Source organism: Haliotis rufescens, unplaced genomic scaffold (assembly GCF_023055435.1).
Source record: "Haliotis rufescens isolate VD_foot unplaced genomic scaffold, xgHalRufe1.0.p SCAF_13, whole genome shotgun sequence".
Lineage (NCBI taxonomy): Eukaryota > Metazoa > Mollusca > Gastropoda > Lepetellida > Haliotidae > Haliotis > Haliotis rufescens.
This window is the reverse complement of record NW_025963813.1, coordinates 37,528,373-37,552,358: the sequence shown is the minus strand read 5'-3', so window position 1 is coordinate 37,552,358 and position 23,986 is coordinate 37,528,373. Positions and strand designations below refer to the sequence as shown.

The window sequence follows — 23,986 nt, the reverse complement described above, 5'->3', positions numbered from 1 at the left end:
CAGATCCACAACCTACAGATCCACAACTTACAGATCCACAACCTACAGAACCACAATCTACAGAACCACAACCTACAGATCCACAACCTACAGAACCACAACCTACAGATCCACAACCTACAGATCCACAACCTACAGAACCACAACCTACAGAACCACAACCTACAGAACCACAACCAGCTGATGTTCCTTACACTCAGCCTTCCCTGGTTGAACATTCCCAGTATCGGTGGCTGGTCCGCCTGGACACAGCTACCAAGTTACCACTCCATGAGCTCCAGGGGTCAATAGACAGTGTGTCTAGGAGTTTATAAGCCAAACAGACCTGTACACTCATGATGAGACCGACAGTCAAAGGCATGTATCAATGTAGAATCAATGATATCAACTCGTGCTATCCTGTACATCGTCCTTGACACATGTAATAAATTCATCAGTAAATATTTTCAGTGAAATCTTTTAACAAATTTGATCCCTCTCAGTCTATCAACAAACATTGCTACGGCAGTGTGAATTATGAACAGAGGTCATCATGACAAGTGATGTCCCTTTAAGACATCATGATAACGTAAATCATGAAATTACGGACTCCATATTAATGTAGATACCCTGACCTAAAAGTGTCATGAAATTAATGCAAGTTGCTCTACCTTGTAACTATAAAAACTAAACAGTAAACGATAACGCCAAGGCGGTAGGCTTAGAATTCCATCATATTGTATGGGAATGAGATTTAGCTTTCATGAACCCAAAAGCAGGACTTTCAATTGAGATCAGGTCACCGATGGAGATTGTATGGTTTGGTGACTCTCATGACTGAAAGATCAACCTGTGTTAACAATCTGACCACACTTGTGGCCTAAAGGACATTGTGAGAAGCACCATCTACATCCAGTTCACATTTACATTGTTCATTGTGGGCTTTGTGAATATGTCATGGTTTCCATGTGTAGTGATCCTGTACTGACAATATACACACCAATGCAGAGCTCCAGATAAGCTTTTGGTGTTGTGGGTATTTTACCCAAGCATTTTAAAATCATTGGGTATCAGTAATTCTATCTGGGTATTCAAATTTCTGTTACCCACTAGTTTTTACACATGTGGGTATTTAAGTTAAATATTTAAAAACACTATTCATCTAGTCCCTGAAAACTGGTGTCGTGTGGGTTCGAGAGCTTTATAGGACTCAAAAATACCACAATACTTCCACAAGAAAGTGTGATGGCAAATGATCATGATGTAACTGTCATCGTGGAGTTTGGCAAGGTTGAAGGAATGCCCGTTTATAATTTCAAAATAAGTTGCTGATTTGCTAATGGAATACGCAGAGTTACTTCACAATATTTTGATGATACGCATACGTTTTATTTTTGGAGCATATCTGTAGCGTATTTGATATGCTTGGATTTTATTTTACTGCGTGTTTCTGCATTTCTGATGCGTATTTTACGCAGATACGCAGCTTATCTGGAGCTCTGCCAATGCCAAACAAGCTAAAGACACACAATTTTCGCATTAATTTCCAGCTCACATAAATTCCCTGAATCACAGTATTCAACAGGCTTACGAACACCTGGTGTCATCACTGTTTTCCACTGATCCTTTCATATTAATTTCATCAATATTTTACCTTATAAGCCAGCAGAATCTGTTTAGCAGATAATCAAGACAGATTATTCTCTGGCGTTGACATTGACTTTCTGATTGAACAAGACAGTGTCTGGCTAGATGGCTAGATGTTATGACTAGTAATGGCATGGCAATTTGCCCACGCCCATCTACAGGGTGCCTTCATGGCCGCAATAGCATGGACCACACGGATAATGATGCACGATCATATTGTTTCACTCAAAACATATCTCATTATCAGCATCATGTCTGCAAGATAGGGGAGATTAAAGTCTAAATATTCTCACTGATCATTTTTGACATTCAGTGCAAGGGACCCCTGCCTGTCTCCGTAGGCTAACAGACCCCTTCAGATAAAAAGAAAAATAATTGTTGAACCTTAAGGAAGCAATTGACATTTTTAGGTCATTAGGCTCATTGCAGTTCCCCCATTTTGCTTTCGCTCTCCTTCATTGATTCTGCTAATGCACACTTTATGCATTTCTACTTCAAAAATCATCAATCTTTTTTTTCAAAACTGCTATTTCAAGAATTTGTAGCACCAGTGAGCAGAATCTCTCATAGATAATTTAATTTCATTTGCTGATCTGAAAACTGCTGACTCTTAATCTCTGCATCTTACAATATTCAAACTCTTGTTGAGATGAGACTCCGAGATGGGTTCTTGTTGCAAGTTCCTTCTTTGATAAAAAAAACAAGTTCTTTGAACATTGGACCACCGCAAAGTTTTTTCCTGAAAATCAACTCAACATTTCACTGTGATTAATAAAAAAAGGATATTTTCGCTCTAGAAAATCCTGATCTGCAGCGATGCGGATGTAATTTGCCTGGGAGAGATGAAGGGAGAGACGAAGGGCATGGTGGTTGGGGAAGAAGCCGTGTTTTCGACTGAGACAAGTGGAATATTGATGTTGTGTCAAGTTGCAATGAAATAATGTCTGAATTTTGGATCCAGAAGCATCAGGCTTCCTGTTGAGAAATCTCATATGTTTCATGGGCTACACTGAATATTCCCCGTGTCCCACACTGGTCCTCATACAAACAGTCCTTGCGGAAATCGCTGTCGGTTTTGGCAGTTTGTCAAGAAAAAACTCTGGCAGTTGAGAGAGCGTGGAAGAATATTGGCATATGCTAATTAGCAATCCAAGTACATTTAAAGTTTGATTTCATCTTCGAACCTATTACTCAAAATACTTCAGTTTTGTACTTTTATTTTACTCCAACATGTTTTGAATATATAAGGCACATATTTCAATCTAATAGATGGATAATTTTTTGAAGACGCAAAAATGTGCCCTACTTATTCACACATTGAATACATCGGTGAGGATGCTTGAACAGATCCTCTTGTCATTGGGGCAAACTAAATTTGGGTATCAGGTGGCTTATGGCACAGGTCAATGCTCATGCTTTCAATCACTGGTTTGCCTGGTCCAGGTTTTTACAGGATAAAACTGGGATCGTCTGACTCTGACTGCAAATCCCAGAATGACATGTGAGATACGTGAGAAAATACATCATAAACAGTTGACTTTTGTTGTAAAGAACAAACATGTATTTTATCTTGACCTGAAAATATCAATTGTGTGGTCACTCAATTAGGTACATATGTCATTTGTCATCAAGCCAACTATCCTCTGTGGATGGTTGCTCTAACTTTCTGTCACTGGTTTGCAAGTCAAAACTCTATACTGGTGAGTCAAATACAGCAGGAATATAACTGGGGACCTAGTCTAACCTGTAGTTACTATGGGGAGACAGAAGGTTGCTAGGGATTTATCCTAACCTGTAGTCCCTATGGGGAGACAGTAGGTTGCTAGGGACTTATCCTAATCTGTAGTCCCTATGGGGAGACAGTAGGTTGCTAGGGACTTATTCTAACCTGTAGTCCCTATGGGGAGACAGTAGGTTGCTAGGGACTTATCCTAACCTGTAGTCCCTATGGGGAGACAGTAGATTGCTGGGGACTTATCCTAACCTGTGGTCCCTATGGGGAGACAGTAGGTTGCTGGGGATCTATTCTAACCTGTAGTCCCTATGGGGAGACAGTAGATTGCTGGGGATCTATTCTAACCTGTAGTTACTATGGGGAGACAGTAGGTTGCTGGGGATCTATTCTAACCTGTAGTTACTATGGGGAGACAGTAGGTTGCTGGGGATCTATTCTAACCTGTGGGGATCTATTCTAACCTGTAGTCCCTATGGGGAGACAGTAGGTTGCTAGGGACTTATCCTAACCTGTAGTCCCTATGGGGAGACAGTAGGTTGCTAGGGACTTATCCTAACCTGTAGTCCCTATGGGGAGACAGTAGGTTGCTAGGGACTTATTCTAACCTGTGGTCCCTATGGGGAGACGGTAGGTTGCTGGGGACTTATCCTAACCTGTCGTCCCTATGGGGAGACAGTAGATTGCTAGGGACTTATCCTAACCTGTCGTCCCTATGGGGAGACAGTAGATTGCTACAGACCTAGTCTAACCTGTAGTCCCTATGGGGAGACAGTAGGTTGCTAGGGACTTATTCTAACCTGTAGTCCCTATGGGGAGACAGTAGGTTGCTGGGGACTTATCCTAACCTGTAGTCCCTATGGGGAGACGGTAGGTTGCTGGGGACCTATTCTAACTGGAAATGCCCCCATTCAGAGTCACCACAGGCCCAGTGTTGGCCAGATCTCATCTCTCTAAACGAATGCTCAGAAGAGAAATTTGTGCCTTTGAAACAATTCTCAGTGGGACAATTGTCCGCTAATGTTTCTCCAGTACTTTTCTACTGTACGAATTTTTATATGAGAATTGTGAAAGTAATGACTCCCAAGCTCCTTCAATCACCACTTCAATCAGTTGTTCTCAGGCCCGAACATACAATTACCAGTGGCTCACATGGACTGTAATTCCGTTTGTCTGTATAATTCTTCCAACGGACAGATCAAACGAAGCAGCCATTAAACGACACAGCCAACTGAGGGCTGGTGGTTCCCAGGCTTGCAGTGGAGTTGGGTGTGGCAGATGATGGTTGATGATGTCTCAGGTTAGGTTCAGGAAAGGGGGAAGGTAGAATGGGGTAGGGGTAGTCGATAGGTATCAATGTGCAATTGGGTGAGAGTTTACATGGAACTATTTTACTATTTGGAGTTTTTTTTCCAAAGCAGTGTAAATAGCATCACCAGGCAATTATAGAATATAGTGCTTGCAGTTATGGGCAAAATACACACAGTGTGTCATTGTCAACAGGAGGTGAGGTAAAATTGGGTTTAACGTGGTGTCCAAGATTATTGCACTTACATCGTGATACAGTGATACGGACACAGTATACTGGCTCCGACTCCTAGTCCTTGTTTCAGGCTTAATGAAGAGCGCCAGACAGGGTAACAACAAGTACCATCTTTTACCGTCTTTTGGTATGACGCGGCTCTCCAGGCGGACGCTCTACCACTAGACCATGGAGGCAGTCTTGTAAATTAATGATCATGAAATACTGTATCAGTGATGTCCAACCAAACCCCCTCCGGACCATATCAGGACATACCAGTTAGCACCATTCCTCAGATGTGTTATAAACACAGCAATACGTGCTTGTTTCACAAGCGACATAACCTCAGCTTGCATGAAAACTTTCGTTACCTAGGTGATTACAGATGAATTTTTATGAACCTTGTTTCCAGTTTAATGTTTGATATGAATGTAATGCTGCTGCTTCTCAATGCACACAGGGCTTATCTACAGATGCCCAGCTGGCAGAGCTTCGCTGATAAACATTATTGCCGGGGGTATTACCACAGAACTGATTCTACAGAAGCAGGGACAAAGGCGCCGCCTGTGATGAAGCCAGGCCTTTAATGTAGCATCCCTTTCCTATCACTAACATCCTGCTTCTTGATTGTCAGACCGTTTTACCTGGTGTAGGTTGTAGTCGGATAAATTTGATAGACTGGAGCTGAAGTCCACAATCAGAAGACCATATTTCCAACACCTCTGTTTCAGATGGATTATAAAAACAGAATGATGAAAGGGCATCAGTGAGTGAGTTGGTGAGCTAGTGAGTGAGTTGATAAGTCAGTATGTCAGTTGGTGAGTGAGTGAGTGAGTTGAAAAGGTGGTGTGTAAGTTGGTGATCTAGTGAGTGAGTTGATAAGTTAGTGTGTAGGTTGGTGAGCTAGACAGTGAGTTGGTGAGTGAGCTGATAAGTTAGTGTGTAAGTTGGTGAGCTAGTGAGTGAGTTGATAAGTTAGTGCGTAAGTTGGTGAGTTAGTGAGTGAGTTGGTGAGTGAGTTGATAAGTTAGTGTGTAAGTTGGTGAGCTAGTGAGTGAGTTGATAAGTTAGTGTGTAAGTTGGTGAGCTAGTGAGTGAGTTGATAAGTTAGTGTGTAAGTTGGTGAGCTAGTGAGTGAGTTGATAAGTTAGTGTGTAAGTTGGTGAGCTAGTGAGTGAGTTGGTGAGTGAGTTGATAAGTTAGTGTGTAAGTTGGTGAGCTAGTGAGTGAGTTGATAAGTTAGTGTGTAAGTTGGTGAGTTAGTGAGTGAGTTGATAAGTTAATGTGTAAGTTGGTGAGCTTGTGAGTGAGTTGATAAGTCAGTGTGTAAGTTGGTGAGCTAGTGAGTGAGTTGATAAGTTAGTGTGTAAGTTGGTGAGCTAGTGAGTGAGTTGATAAGTTAGTGTGTAAGTGTGGTAAGCTAGTGAGTGAGTTGATAAGTTAGTCTGTAAGTTGGTGAGTTAGTGAGTGAGTTGGTGAGTTGGAAGTTGGTGAGTTAGTGAGTGAGTTGGTGAGTTGGAAGTTGGTGAGTCAGTGAGTGAGTTGATGAGTTAGTAAGCTGGTGAGTTAGTGAGTGAGTTCACACATTGTACCCATGTCGGGTCTTCGGCTTGATGAGCAAATGCTTTAACCACTAGGCTACCCGACCGCCCCTGCAAGCCTGAATAAAAACCAATAGTTCTCAATCAGACTTGACTTGGTTTTAACATTCCTTAAAACAGCAACACTAAGTTTCTGAGTTTGTAGTCCCTACAAACCTGATGATTTATCAGCACAATAACCCCGGTCACCGTACCCAACTCACTGTACTCTGTTCACCATACCCTTCCTCAACAGCACCACATGTTTAATTTCCTCACAAGCTGAAATGACGTTGCTGAAATACGATTCAGCTTCAAAGCAGTTAATTACAAGTCATCCTCAATAACTGCATAAATCTAAATACTATAAAATGACAACGATCCACAAGAAATTAATTATTCATATAAACCTCAAGAAGATTAGTTCTTTAGGGAATTGTGTTTAACTTTTAGTTCACAATGCTGTAAGTGATCTGCAGCATTGCAAAACAAGCCAGCTTAATCCCTTATCAAAATATCTGTTTAATTATTCAGATTGCAAACAGAAAGCAATCATGTTCTCGTCTGTTGTTGTACCATATGTCCATAAGCAGATACTTGAGGCCATCACTGATGGTACCGATACACGGTACTGACATGCGGTACCGATACAAGGTACTGATACACCATCCCGATACACGGTACTGATACACTGTCCCGATAAACGGTACTGATACACTGTCCCGATACACGGTACTGACATGCGGTACCGATACAAAGTACTGATACACTGTCCCGATACACGGTACTGACATGTGGTACCAATACAAGGTACTGACATACGGTACCGATACAAGGTACTGATATGTGGTACTGATACAAGGTACTGAAATGCAGTACCGATACAAGGTACTGACACACTGTCCCGATACAAGGTACTGACACACTGTCCCAATACACTGTACTGATACGCGGTACTGACATGCGGTACAGATACAAGGTACTGATACACTGTCCTGATACACGGTACTGACATGCAGTGCCGATACGTGGTACTTACACACGGTACAGACACATGGTACCAATACACTATACTGACACACTGTCCCGATACACGGTACTGACATGTGGTACCAATACAAGGTACTGACATACAGTACCGATACAAGGTACTGATATGTGGTACCGATACAAGGTACTGACATGCAGTACCGATACAAGGTACTGATATGTGGTACCGATACAAGTTACTGACATGCTGTACCGATACAAGGTACTGACACACTGTCCCGATACAAGGTACTGACATGCAGTACCGATACAAGGTACTGACACACTGTCCCGATACAAGGTACTGACATGCGGTACCGATACAAGGTACTGACACACTGTCCCAATACACTGTACTGATACGCGGTACCGATACACGGTACTGATAGGCGGTACCGACAGACAGAACTGATACACGGTACTGACATTGGTAATATCAGACAGGTATGTTATCATCATGGGGGAAAATTATTAATTCTGTGCCAGCCGAGACTATTTGCTTGTCTACTTCCTGTTTCAAGATTATTTGTGACAAGCGCTGTCATTTATTAAACTGGCTAATATTCAATTTCCAATCATTCATGTTGTTTTTATGATTGCATGGTTAATATCATTTCATTCTTCACACAGAATCTTCTCAACTTCAAGTTTGACAATCTAGTAGTGATATTGAGCCTCCTGTATGTCAATACATTCTGAGGCCCCCTGTTTACTGTAATATATACAACAATAGATCAATTCTACTCTACGTTTCAGATGGATGGATGGATGGATGGATGGATGGAGGGTTGGATGGATGGGTGGATGGAGGGAGGGTTGGATGCATGGAGGGAGGGTTGGATGGATGGATGGAGGGTTGGATGGATGGATGGATGGAGGGTTGGATGGATGGAGGAAGGGTTGGAGGGTTGGATGGATGGATGGATGGATGGATGGATGGAAAGATGGAATGGACATCTTATCAAAATTCTATGAAAAGAAATTTATTTGGTTTCTATTTGTGCTCCCCCTAAAAATATTAATTCAGCAATACCACATAATTTACACATATTGTCAAAATAAGGTTTAAAAAGCTTCTACACCAAGTTTCATCAACACAGACAAACTTTCTCGGCTTTCAATGGTCACAGACCCCTAACTAAATTATCTTTCACATTTAGAGTTCAGTTGCTTCTTTAACAAGACCCTTAGAATAAATCATTCTGTTAATGGCAGTGACATGATCTCTTGTATCCGGAGCATGTGACTGACACACACACCTTGTAGATCAGTGCCTTCTTGGGAAACTTTAACAGTGGTTGCCAAGGAATAATTGTCCCCAAGAAATTTGAAACTTTCAAACATTGACGACCATGGATAAATGAGATATACATCACACCTTGAACCCTCCTGCCACCATGGATAGTTGGGACATACAACACACCAACACTCCTGCCACAATGGATAGTTGGGACATAAGACACACTCCTGCCGCCATGGATAGTTGGGACATAAGACACACCAACACTCCTGCCACCATGGATAGTTGGGACATAAGACACACCAACACTCCTGCCACAATGGATAGTTGGGACATAAGACACACCAACACTCCTGCCACCATGGATAGTTGGGACATAAGACACACCAACACTCCTGCCACAATGGATAGTTGGGACATAAGACACTCCTGCCACCATGGATAGTTGGGACATAAGACACACCAACACTCCTGCCACCATGGATAGTTGGGACATAAGACAAACCAACACTCCTGCCACCATGGATAGTTGGGACATAAGACACACCGATGCTCCTGCCACCATGGATAGTTGGGACATACAACACACCAACACTCCTACCACCATGGATAGTTGGGACATAAGACACTCCTACCACCATGGATAGTTGGGACATAAGACACTCCTGCCACCATGGATAGTTGGGACATAAGACACACTCCTGCCACCATGGATAGTTGGGACATAAGACACACCAACACTCCTGCCACCATGGATAGTTGGGACATAAGACACTCCTGCCACAATGGATAGTTGGGACATAAGACGCTCCTGCCACCAAGGATAGTTGGGACATAAGACACACCAACACTCCTGCCACAATGGATAGTTGGGACATAAGACACACCAACACTCCTGCCACCATGGATAGTTGGGACACAAGACACACCAATGCTCCTGCCACCATGGATAGTTGGGACATAAGACACACCAATGCTCCTGCCACCATGGATAGTTGGGACATAAGACACACCAACTCTCCTGCCACCATGGATAGTTTGGACATAAGACAAACCAACACTCCTGCCACCATGGATAGTTGGGACATAAGACAAACCAACACTCCTGCCACCATGGATAGTTGGGACATAAGACAAACCAACACTCCTGCCACCATGGATAGTTGGGACATAAGACAAACCAACACTCCTGCCACCATGGATAGTTGGGACATAAGACACACTCCTGCCACCATGGATAGTTGGGACATAAGACACACCAACTGTCCTGCGACACAAGGCCTGTAACACTTCCCATCATCTGTGCGAGCTACAAGCTGAACAACTCACAAGGAGTAATGTCTTCCGTCTCGAGTGCTCCATGTTGATGTTCCTATAATGGAGCGGAGATGCTGCTGTCTAGACCGACTGCCTCACCCAATCAAGTGTCTACAGCATCTTTCACACCAGTGATGACGATCTTCCTTCCTTCATTGAAGCAGTGCTTGTTGCTGTCTGGACGGAAGGAACGAGTGTTCCTGGCCTTATGTCAGACAATGGTCACGTGGCACTCCACACCACAGTGCCTAGATATATCTAGATCAACACCCACCAATACCAGTCAGTTCTAGTCAGTCTATAACCTCTGTATACACCACCAACATTGAGGTCTGGACAACCAACACCCACCTAATACCAGTCAGTTCTAGCCAGTTCTAGCCAGTCTATAACCTCTGTATACACCACCAACAATGAAGTCCGGACAACCAACACCCACCAATACTAAGTCAAGTCTAGCCAGTCCATAACCTCTGTGACTAGACAACCTTGATGAACACCACCAACACTAAATAAGTCAGTTCTAGCCAGTCTATAACCTCTGTATACACTAGAGGTGGGACGGGTAGCTCGGGTACTCGGGTCGGGTAGGTACTGAGTAGGACCCGGGTATCCACAGGACTACCCGGACCCGTGGTTCGTCAAATGATTTATTGTTTCATGAGAAAGATTCACTTCTACAACTCCATGGTTATCTAAAAGTTACTAATGTTCCGAAATCTTTCTGACTATACAATCATGCCTTCTGACTTTTATAGGGGGCGGTCGGGTAGCCTAGTGGTTAAAGCGTTCGCTCGTCACGCTGAAGACCCGGGTTCGATTCCCGACATGGGTACAATGTGTGAAGCCCATTTCTGGTGTCCCCCGCCGTGATATTGCTGGAATATTGCTAAAAGCGGTGTAAAACCATACTCACTCTCTCTCACTCTCACTCTGACTTTTATATGTTTTTAGTTAAGATACAGCTTCAGTCAACTTCAGTGTATGCATGATCAGATCGTTATACAGATGTACCTAAATAATATTTGCCAGGAGTCTGTTAAAACAATTCCTAATCGGACATTTTGTACCTAACTCTTGACCCTACACCGGGTATCCGGGGAGGGTCGGGTAATAGGGGGTCGGGTACCCCGGTAGTAAATTTGGACTCATGCCAGGCCTAGTATCCACCACTAACATTGAAGTCTAGACAAAAACCGACCAAGTCCTATTTCAGGCCATTCTTTACCCAATTAAATTAAATGCAGGGTTAACATTGTTAAACATGTAAAAAGGGTGTTCATGATGCACAGCAGCTACATCCGAGAGATCAATAGAGCCTCGCATTTAGGAGTAAACACTTAAACAAATGGATATTCATTTTTCTAACACACAGAGTCAACAAGCACGGACAGCTGGATCCCTACGTGGACTTCGCCGAGAGCCGGGATCAACGGCAACAGAGAGGGGATTATGGGATATGCCATGTGTGTGCATGTCCGACAGTCACGATGGGTCTGAATGAAAATTAATGCTAGATCTGGCCATAAAATCTATATCAAAACATCTAGCTAAAGTCATACTGCCCAATCTCTAGCTCAAGTTGAATACTGACATCATCCTAATCTCTGAACATTATAAAAGTCGAGGGTGATCCAACCATTAGCACGAGGTGAATGGTCACAGTGTCCTAATTCTAGCTTAAACATTGTAATATTACCAATTTATTTAAAAGAGAAAATTTAGCCAATTATGTTCACAATTATTGTTCATTAGTAGTTGATAAATATTTCCTATCATTGTCCTGCTGTCTTCCCCTGCATGGTTGGTGGGTGGGTTTGTTTGTTGTTTAACGCCACACTCAGCAATATTACAGCTATATGACGGCGGTCTGTAAATAATCGAGTCTGGACCAGACAATCCAGTGATTAATACCATAAGCAATGATCCACGCAATTGGGATGGATGACATGCATCAACCAAGTCAGCGGGCCTGACCACCCGATCCCGTTAGTTGCCTCTTATGACAAGCATAACCTTTTACGGCAAGCATGAGTTGCTGAAGACCTATTCTACCCCGGATCTTCACGGATCTCCCCCGCATGGATTTGTGCCTGCAGGAACTACACACATCCTTGGAATGGTAACATACCATAACCATGACAAGAAGTCATCTTGAGATCAGTCTGATTCCAACAGCATTGCAGGACTTATATGAGAAACAATACTGATAATAGCGTAGAAAATGTTTCATAACTTTACTCGTAGTATCGTAGAATCTCATACTGCTACTGGCAGCAGTGAATCTATTTCAAAGCAATTCTGGCAATTCTGTAGCATATATCTCCTCCCAATACTGGCAGTATTGTCAAATAATTATTCCATACTGACACTGGCAGTACTGTAGCACATATTCTCATCCTAATACTGGCAGTTCTTAGAATACATTTTGAACCAATACTAATAATATTGTATAACATATCTAACACTGTTACAGCAGCATTAAAGAATATTTCAAAGCAGTATTGTGGAATATATCTCATATCAATACTGGCAGTATGAAATATATCTGAACAATACTGACTGTTACAGCAGCATTGAAGAATATTTCAAAGCAGTATTGTGGAATATATCTCATATCAATACTGGCAGTATGAAATATATCTGAACAATACTGACAGTATGGTAGGACATATATCTCATAACAATACTGGCAGTATTTCAGAACACAGACCTGGCATTTGTACTAAATATGTAGAGTCTCTCGATGCCAGCAATAAATGGTGTGGTGCCATGTGATGTTGGACTTAGATCCTAATCCCCAGTGCAGTGGAAGCATCACATTCTGTTTGACCCTCAATTAATCCCGACGTGGGCCGTCACCTGCCAGTATACCACCACACACACTTCACACATTAGACGCTCTGGTAATTACACAGGACATAAATTACTAATATTTTGGTCAGTTCAATCAACATCGGACAACTGCGGCTGCTGGCTGTCCAGTATCGGACACACTGGGATCGGCCTGGGAGGCAAGTGTCAGTGCTGGGATGTACAGAGTCTTCCCAAGTTCATACACAGGTCCGGAGGGGGGTGCAGTGATGAAGAGTACTAATGATTTATACATGAAATTTATAGTTGATAAAGTGTACTAAGAGTACACACATAACAACACAATAATTGACTCATTTACTGAGATATTTTTAACAATATTACACATTCCAGAACGCAAAAAACACGTATCTTTTTTTTAACAGAAATATTCTTGTCTGTTTATAGGCCACCGTCACCAAGCTCCTCCCCAGCGCGTGACACCTTCATTACCCTCTCGGTAACATCACTGCCACCAGTGTGGGCGCAGCCATTACAAGAATCTTGAAATTTGCCCTCTAACCCCAAATGTAGTAATGTTTATACTTTTGTTTATGTCTTTGGGAATGCAATCATATTTCATTTTGAAAAGGTTTACGACTGACCATGTTTTCCAGATGAATTTACTTTGTTGTTTTAATGATCAGATTGGTTCGAGATTGCAGACTAACGGAAAATCAACCAACTTCTCCCTTACATTCTTACTATATCAATTAAAGATGATACTTTTAATGAAACAGAAATTCAAATTGACAAACAAAGAAAGTAATGTAGCAGCGACAAGTGTATTCGGCATCACGACAGTCGTCACTTGTTTGTAAACATAAAAGTCATTCGATTGCGAGTTTAACTCCAAGCATGGTTGTGGCCACCTATCGCAGTGGGGAGTTTTGACTGGTGGCAGCGATGGTATAGAGAGCTCCGCGAACGGGCTATCGCTGTGAGGAGCTTGCACCGTCACATGACAGGAGAAGATCTGTGCGGCATCAGGCACCAGACAAGAACCTACATTTTTATGCAAATTATGCGAGTGGCAGGTTCTACCGGTTGGGCAGGACAATGCAAACACCTGGTGTCAAACCCTGATTTTCAGTGATCCATTATATAATTTTCACCCCCATTTATACAAATAAATTGTTTGATAGGCATTACTTAGAAGTTGACGGATGACAAGATAGACACAATTTTATGGATAACAACTTCTTTAATACTGTGAAAAGCGACGTTTCAGTATAGATCCTTATACCGTTGTCAAGCACGACTGAATGAGGGACATAGTACAGACCTACTATATATATATTCTGTACTATGTCTGTACTACGTCATTCAGTCTTGCTTGACAAAGGTATAAGGATCTATACCAAAACGTCGCTTTTCACAGTATTAAAGAAGTTGTTATCCATAAAATTGTGTCTATCTTCCCATTTATACACTGAATACTTTCTACCTGATGATACAAATAAAACTTGTTGGAGAACATATTTAGCTGATATTACATCAAAGCACATGCTTATGTACTGCTGGACCTAAGTTTCACTGACAAATACTGAAAACTCCCAACATTTCATTCAGATTCTATCAGTACTAACTAAAGAAGACTGGTTAAAATACACAAAACCTTAAGAAACAGGGGCGGTCGAGTAGCCTAGTGGTTAAAGCGTTGGCTCGTCACGCCGAAGACCTGGGTTCGATTCTCGACATGGGTACTATTTCTGGTGTCCCCCGCCGTGATATTGCTAGAATATTGCTAAAAGGGCGTAAAACCATACTCACTCGCACACCTTAAAAAACACTGGTTCCGGATAATAGCCAACTCTCATTCCCCCCTTTCAGATTTTGGTCTCAGTGAATTCCACCACGTAAATATTACATATCGTCATTGTTCTGTATCAGTGCATGTGGCAGGTTGTCTGGGATTTTACGGACTCAGGCTCTCATGCACCTCAACACTGCACATTCAGCTCATGAAACAAACACCCCGCTATTGACACCATTGATTCCATGCACACACGACAAAGATGTGTTTTTGTGTGGCAATTGCAGATCTTCCTTGCTGCCCAACTCAATATGCTTTTTCTGAGTCAATTGTTGCCTACCGAGTTAATGACGCCAAAATGTCCGCACCGACCATTCAAGCAACTTGTATGGGGCTAACAAGACGGAGATTGGCCAATCAGAATGCTCTCATTCCACTCAGAACCACTCTTCATAACCATGAATAAGTATTAGTGGCGCATTGGCAATGGAAACATGTCTTCAAGGAAAAAGGAATTGTAAGATAAATTTGCTATTTACAGTGAAAGTACTGGGTGGGGATCTGGTTACAATAGGCCCCCAACACACTATTTGTTACCATGAAGGATCATGTGGAGGGTCGGGAGGTACGAAACGGTCACGTCTTGGTGTGCCCTCATTCCACAATAACCGCCTCCGTGGCCTAGCGGTAGAGTGTCTGCCTGGAGAGAGGAAGGTCCAGGTTTCAATCACCAGCCACATCATACCAAAAGATGTAAAAAGATGGTACTTGTTGTTACCCTGTCTGGTTCGGCATAAAGGGGCTAAAACAAGGACTGGTCGGCTCTGAGTCAGTATACTGTGTCTGAGTGGGGTATTCATGTTAAACTGCGGCATGGTATCTCAGTGGGCTAGCACTACAAATTGGCATCAGTACAAGCAGCCACACACACACACACATACACGTGCATGCATGTCGCTATATAAGTGCAATAATCTTGGACCCGATATTAAACCCCATTTCACCTCACCTCACCTCTCTGTCTCATAGCATTCATTCACCTGATGAAGGAGTGAGCACATTACTCTGAAACGTTGTATTTCTCACAATAAAGAAGTTGACATCCATAAACTCTTTTCCTTAACAATAACAATAATGATAATCATGGGTAATATGATTTAAGTAAACTCTTCTTGACAATGTTAAACGTTGCTCATGATATCAACCAGTGGCTGATGTGAATCAAAACTTTATTTAGAGGCTGGAAAACTGCTAACTCGGGTGTAAAACAACAAACCAAGGGGAATTGTTGAAGGCTGACCATGAAGGGAAGCCTGTGGCATTTGACTGACACCATCGGCCTCAAGGGATGAAGTCTTACTGCACGTATTTTGAAAGTAAGGTTGCAATATGAAACTCAAAACATATAGGTTGATACTTGTGGTCAGGACTCAAAGTACCGTTTTTCCTCTATTAGACGCCGGGCCTCTAATTACGGATATCTACGAACACAAAATATTTCCATTTCCTGATGATTCGGGACATTTGTGGTCATAGTGAAATGGGGGTATTAATAGAAGCTGGGCCTCCAATAGACGCCAGGCCTCTAATTGACGGCCGATCAAAGGCTTGTCCAAAATAAATAGAAGCCCGGGCGTCTAATAGAGGAAATATGGTACATCAAGTGAAATTACCTTACTGCATATCAAACCAAAACATGTCATGTATATTTGAATGATCAAACAACAGGGGAATGCTTTCATATACTATCAGAAATATACAATAGTTTTTCATTTGCATACCACATGTGCTACCTATATATATGATACGATCTTTATGCACAATATTTGTGGTGAATCGGCAAAAACTCTACTCTACTAATGGAGGACTAAAGATATACAAGACTGACAAGTTTAACACTGACTGGGATCAGATGGAGACCTAGCAACAAGAGGGAGGGAGTTTAACACTGACTGGGATCAGGTGGAGACCTAGCAACAAGAGGGAGTTTAACACTGACTGGGATCAGATGGAGACCTAGCAACAAGAGGGAGGGTGTTTAGCACTGACTGGGATCAGATGGAGACCTAGCAACAAGAGGGAGTTTAACACTGACTGGGATCAGATGGAGACCTAGCAACAAGAGGGAGTTTAACACTGACTGGGATCAGGTGGAGACCTAGCAACAAGAGGGAGTTTAACACTGACAGGGATCAGATGGAGACCTAGCAACAAGAGGGAGTTTAACACTGACAGGGATCAGATGGAGACCTAGCAACAAGAGGGAGGGAGTTAAACACTGACTGGGATCAGGTGGAGACCTAGCAACAAGAGAGAGGGAGTTTAACACTGACTGGGATCAGATGGAGACCTAGGAACAAGAGGGAGGGAGTTTAACACTGACTGGGATCTGGTGGAGACCTAGCAACATGAGGGAGGGAGTTTAACACTGACTGGGATCAGGTGGAGACCTAGCAACATGAGGGAGGGAGTTTAACACTGACTGGGATCAGGTGGAGGCCTAGCAACAAGAGGGAGGAAGTTTAACACTGACTGGGATCAGGTGGAGACCTAGCAACAAGAGGGAGGGAGTTAAATGCTGAATAGGATCAGGTGGAGGCCTAGCAACAAGAGGGAGGGAGTTTAACACTGACTGGGATCAGGTGGAGACCTTGTAACAAGAGGAAGTTTAACACTGACTGGGATCAGATGGAGACCTAGCAACAAGAAGGAGGGAGTTTAACACTGACTTGGATCAGATGGAGACGTAGCAACAAGAGGGAGGAAGTTTAACACTGACTGGGATCAGATGGAGACCTAGCAACAAGAGGGAGGGAGTTAAACACTGACTAGGATCAGGTGGAGACCTAGCAACAAGAGGGAGGGAGTTTAACACTGACTGGGATCAGGTGGAGGCCTAGCAACAAGAGGGAGGGAGTTTAACACTGACTGGGATCAGGTGGAGGCCTAGCAACAAGAGGGAGGGAGTTTAACACTGACTGGGATCAGATGGAGACCTAGCAACAAGAGGGAGGAAGTTTAACACTGACTGGGATCAGATGGAGACCTAGTTACAAGAGGGAGGGAGTTAAACACTGACTGGGATCAGGTGGAGACCTAGCAACAAGAGGGAGTTTAACACTGACTGGGATCAGATGGAGACCTAGCAACAAGAGGGAGGGAGTTTAACACTGACTGGGATTAGATGGAGGCCTAGCAACAAGAGGGAGGGAGTTAAACACTGACTGGGATCAGGTGGAGACCTAGCAACAAGAGGGAGTTTAACACTGACTGGGATCAGATGGAGACCTAGCAACAAGAGGGAGGGAGTTTAACACTGACTGGGATCAGATGGAGGCCTAGCAACAAGAGGGAGGGAGTTTAACACTGACTGGGATCAGATGGAGACCTAGCAACAAGAGGGAGGAAGTTTAACACTGACTGGGATCAGATGGAGACCTAGCAACAAGAGGGAGGGAGTTTAACACTGACTGGGATCAGATGGAGACCTAGCAACAAGAGGGAGGGAGTTTAACACTGACTGGGATAAGGTGGAGGCCTAGCAACAAGAGGAAGTTTAACACTGCTCTGGTTTGTAGTCTAGTTTTATCACTGCATGTCAGCTTAATGTGTGAGGAAAGCACAAAGTGATGTTTGTCATAGACAGATACCAGTCTGGTGAAACTGATTAGCATGTGAATATAGAGGTATGTACAAGTCATTCTGACAAGTCACTTCTCAGTAAGGCAAACAAAAGCTGATACAACCCATTTGTAAATCTATCCTAGCGCCAGAACTTGGCGATCACCTACGTTCCTTTGCAGAGGGAAAATGACAAAATAAACATTTTGGTGGTGGTTATTTAGTTGCTAGTTTTTTTAAAGACAAAATGAACAAAATATAATTAAAAACTTGATATTTCTTAACAATCAAATGAGTGAATGCTTCAGCCACTAGGTTACCGTAATGCCCCTTTAATAGAATGGAATTTAAACCGGTTTGGTCAGCAAAACACATGTAACAAGAAACATATGGATTACACTGGCTTGTGTTGTGGTCCCTTGGTCTTGCCTATCATTGATGTTCCATAGTCGCAATACTTTATTCAGCAGTTCATAAAAAACAATATATTTTGCAGAATTTCATTAAGGCCGATGTTGGGGGAAGACTGACAGGGTAAGGAGATGTAGGTAGGGCTGTAATGGACAATATCATAGATGCCAAAAATCAATACTAGGAACGTCTCTGTTCTGAGGCTAGACGGAATAGGACCTCCCCGACTTGACCCACTGGGAAGCCGGTGTGATATCCGTAAACATGGACAGATTATCATCTAATGCAGGGAAACGCAGCTTCATAGCCCACCAGCATCATCAACGTAAACACCAGCAGCAGATTATCCCCCGTACCATCCAATTAATACTACTCAATACCATGACATCTGAGAGACATAAACACTGACAGGTTATCCCCGTAATGCCTGGGTAATACGACTTGATAGGGCTGCACGAGTACTCACCGACTGCCTCCGAACAGAGCTATGAGGGACGTCATGTTACAGCGACTTGTTGGAATGAAGACACACACACACAAACACTCAGTGTATCGTGATTACTGCCTAGAAATAGGCTACAACAGTCATGACTTCTGTAGGGTACATGACAGTTCCAGCTCAGGTCAGCTCAGTAAGAAATTCTCCAAATGTATGGCTGGTGGTTCACATGGGTTCTGTAGGTCTCCAAGAAGTGTCTGAGGCAGCAGATTAACGAAGTGCTTCAAAGTCCATACACAAATCTGAGGAGTCCTCAGCTTGATATCGTGCCCCTGACCATTCAATTACCAAAGCGTATGGGAGCAGCAAGTGTCCCTCCCTCAACCAGCGCCAACCAACACAGCGCCATGTGACTTATTGATCTCGCTGAGGCGTCTTTTCAATTAAAGCAGCTAATACAGACGAAGTGGTCGGTGTTGACGAACAATACCGAGCAGAACACACCAGTCAAATGTTTGTAGATGGTTCAGAGCTGATGTTCACGGAACCCCGTAACTGTATCAGCATCCTGACTCTGGAGTTATCCCCCCTGAATCTGCCACGCCTCTCTGTTCCCCCGGGAGTTGATGGGGGGGTGTGACATATGCATGTGGATATACTCCTGCTTCTTGTACAGAAACATCAAACCTTAGATAAATTATTGAATATCACTTTGTCGATAACATCGCTCTATCAGACTGCAGTCGTCTAGCTGAAATGTGAGATCATTAGCAGAAAGGAACGACTCTTTGAACATGATTGATGGGCGAGGCACGGAGCGGGAAATTGGGAGAATTATAACACAATCAATTTGTTTTTCCACCCCTTCCTTGTCCGTGATGATAAACGTTATTTATGTAACCAACTTGAAAGGCTTGTTTTATCACTGTTCATTTCATTATGGCAAATTTATAGGTTCTGAAGTTGAGCAGCTTGCAATTATTATTGTCTCAGTATTACGGTTGATCACTCCAGTCTACAGAGTAAGAGGTGTGGAGAGAGAGGAGGTGCGGACATCAGGTCAGCCCTCAATGTGTGAGTGAGGTGTGGAGAGAGTAGAAGGTGCAGACATCAGGTCAGCCCTCAATGTGTGAGTGAGGTGTGGAGAGAGAGTCAGCCCTCAATGTGTGAGTGAGATGTGGAGAGAGTAGAAGGTGCAGACATCAGGTCAGCCCTCAATGTGTGAGTGAGGTGTGGAGAGAGTAGAAGGTGCAGACATCAGGTCAGCCCTCAATGTGTGTGTGAGGTGAGGGGAGAGGGGAGGTGCAGACATCAGGTCAGCCCTCAATGTGTGAGTGAGGTGTCGAGAGAGTAGAAGGTGCAGACATCAGGTCAGCCCTCAATGTGTGTGTGAGGTGAGGGGAGAGGGGAGGTGCAGACATCAGGTCAGCCCTCAATGTGTGTGTGAGGTGAGGGGAGAGGGGAGGTGCAGACATCAGGTCAGCCCTCAATGTGTGAGTGAGGTGTGGGGAGAGAGGAGGTGCGGACATCAGGTCAGCCCTCAATGTGTGTGTGAGGTGAGGGGAGAGGGGAGGTGCAGACATCAGGTCAGCCCTCAATGTGTGAGTGAGGTGTGGAGAGAGTAGAAGGTGCAGACATCAGGTCAGCCCTCAATGTGTGAGTGAGGTGTGGGGAGAGTAGAAGGTGCAGACATCAGGTCAGCCCTCAATGTGTGAGTGAGGTGTGGAGAGAGAGTCAGCCCTCAATGTGTGAGTGAGGTGTGGAGAGAGAGTCAGCCCTCAATGTGTGAGTGAGGTGTGGAGAGAGTAGAAGGTGCAGACATCAGGTCAGCCCTCAATGTGTGAGTGAGGTGTGGGGAGAGGGTCAGCCCTCAGTGAGTTAGTAACAATGATAATGCACTAGATTCCATTCACCAAGGTCAAGCTCCAGATAAGCTTTTGGTGTTGTGGGTATTTTTCCCATGCATTTTAAAATCATTGGGTCTCAGTAATTCTATCTGGGTATTCAAATTTCTGTTACCAACTAGTTTTTACACATGTGGGTATTTAAGTTAAATATTTAAAAAACACTATTCATCTAGTCCCTGCAAACTGGTGTCGTGTGGGTTCGAGAGCTTTATAAGACTCAAAAATACCACGATACTTCCACAAGAAAGTGTAATGGCAAATGATCATGATGTAACTGTCATAGTGGAGTTTGGTAAGGTTGATGGAATGCCTGTTTATAATTTCAAAATAAGTTGCTGATTTGCTGATCGAATACGCAGGGTTACTTCACAATAATTTGATGATACCCACAAGTTTTATTTTTCTAGCGTATATGTAATGTTCGTTGCGTACTTGATACACTTGGACTTTATTTTACTGTGTATTTCTGCATTTCTGATGTGTATTTTACACAGATACGCAGCTAATCTGGAGCTCGGGTAATGGACTCTAGTACCCTGATGTCATCATTCAACTCAGACTCGAGGACCCTGATGTCATCATTCAACTCAGACTCGAGTACCCTGATGTCATCATTCAACTCAGACTCGAGCACCCTGATGTCATCATTCAACTCAGACTCGAGGACCCTGATGTCATCAATCAACTCAGACTCGAGGACCCTGATGTCATCATTCAACTCAGACTCGAGGACCCTGATGTCATCATTCAACTCAGACTCGAGGACCCTGATGTCATCATTCAACTCAGACTCGAGTACCCTGATGTCATCATTTAACTCAGACTCGAGTACCCTGATGTCATCACTCAACCCAGACTCGAGTACCCTGATGTCATCATTCACCTCAGACTCGAGGACCCTGATGTCATCATTCAACTCAGACTTGAGTACCTGGTTTTACTGACTTCATGTAAATTGAAAGAACATTCACCTGATGTATCGACCACAATTCCAGTACACCAATGTTCCCGGACAATGTCGACTACCACACACTGCTGACAAAGTCAAAGGCTTAGCAAAATGAAGGGCGGCTCAGGCAAAATAGTTCATCCATGAGAAGTAATATGCACAGATGAAACAAAGTGTCTTCCATTGTCTGCATATATAAAATATATAAAATCCCTGGGTCCTCGAGTCCATCTATACCCGACCCGTTATCGGGTTCATAGGCGATCCAGAGTCCATCTATACCCGACCCGTCATTGGGTACAGAGGTGATCCAGAGTCCATCTATACCTGACCCGTTATCGGGTTCATAGGCGATCCAGAGTCCATCTATACCTGACCCGTTATTGGGTACATAGGCGATCCAGAGTCCATCTATACCTGACCCGTTATCGGGTTCATAGGCGATCCAGAGTCCATCTATACCTGACCCGTTATTGGGTACATAGGCGATCCAGAGTCCATCTATACCTGACCCGTTATCGGGTTCATAGGCGATCCAGAGTCCATCTATACCCGACCCGTTATCGGGTACATAGGTGATCCAGAGTCCATCTATACCCGACCCGTTATCGGGTACATAGGCGATCCAGAGTCCATCTATACCCGACCCGTTATCGGGTTCATAGGCGATCAAGAGTCCATCTATATCCGACCCGTTATCGGGTTCATAGGCGATCCAGAGTCCATCTATACCCGACCCGTCATTGGGTACAGAGGTGATCCAGAGTCCATCTATACCTGACCCGTTATCGGGTTCATAGGCGATCCAGAGTCCATCTATACCTGACCCGTTATTGGGTACATAGGCGATCCAGAGTCCATCTATACCTGATCCGTTATCGGGTTCATAGGTGATCCAGAGTCCATCTATACCTGACCCGTTATTGGGTACATAGGCGATCCAGAGTCCATCTATACCTGATCCGTTATCGGGTTCATAGGTGATCCAGAGTCCATCTATACCTGACCCGTTATCGGGTTCATAGGCGATCCAGAGTCCATCTTTACCCGACCCGTTATCGGGTTCATAGGCGATCCAGAGTCCATCTATACCTGACCTGTTATCGGGTTCATAGACGATCCAGAGGGAGGTCCAGGGGATCCAGACTCCCCCTTTTGAAAACCAGATGTAGTATGTTGGAGGCAGTAAAACTGTCTGAGAAAGGAATTTGATAATTTGAACCCCTCTCTTTTAAAAATGCTGGATCTGCCCTTTAGGGTACTCAAGTACCCGTGACAGCTCTACAGTAGACTGCTGTTTGAAGAGATACGTTTTCAGATGATTCAAGGAGGATGAGAGTGATGGTGACAATTGGAGATCTGGTGGCAGTTTCTTTAATAAAGATGATGTGCAGTACTGCATGAAACTGTAGGCCAGGTGACTCTAATTTTTAAGAAAATGTAAAAAAAGATAATCAGATTTCCAATTTTTCCCCTGCCGATAGCCGTGTAGTCAGTTATTTTATTTGTTATCATCACCTTTTAATAAAAAACATATGAATTTACTGTTGTAAACTAGTAAAGAGATACATAATCGATCTTTGTTGATCTCGAAGCCGAACATGAATAGCCTCCCTTGCCATTTTTTAATGTAACAAGGGGCTTTATTGTCACAAATGGCGGTCTTTTGAGCATAGAATATGTATGCCAGAGGCATTCTGCATAAAAAAAAATGCATCTGACATTTTTATATTTTTTCCTCCTCCAACCCTGAAAAATCTGTAATCCTAAAAATACAAAAAGCCTGGCCTTAAGGGAATTCAACACAATGATACATGTTACACTCCAGAAAAAACAGAACCCCAAACTCACATCAGTTTTTCAATTAATGAACACCTCTCACACCCAACTGGTTAATTAATGAACATCTTTAAAAGGTGATCACCGTCTCAACCAAGTACCGTATTCAACGTAGTAAGCACCAGGGCGCTCTCTAAATAGGGGGCTCTTATTAGAATATAATTT

At 43.4% G+C, this 23,986-nt stretch overlaps 1 protein-coding gene across 4 annotated transcripts in view; it reads right to left on the bottom strand.

Moving 5' to 3' along the window:
* Positions 1–23,986, bottom strand: part of LOC124119036 (putative N-acetylated-alpha-linked acidic dipeptidase) — a 193,303-nt gene that overhangs the window by 132,765 nt on the left and 36,552 nt on the right. For 2 of the 4 annotated variants that reach the window (XR_007220450.1, XM_048394521.1), the window contains exon 1: positions 19,154–19,556. The exons of the other annotated variants lie outside the window; for them this stretch is intronic. Coding sequence is in view for 1 of the 2 variants with exons in the window: in XM_048394521.1 (XP_048250478.1) it covers positions 19,154–19,188 (35 nt within the window). In the remaining variant the exon portion in view is untranslated. Of the gene's footprint in view, positions 1–19,153; positions 19,557–23,986 lie in introns of those variants that run through there. 4 annotated transcript variants of the gene reach the window in all.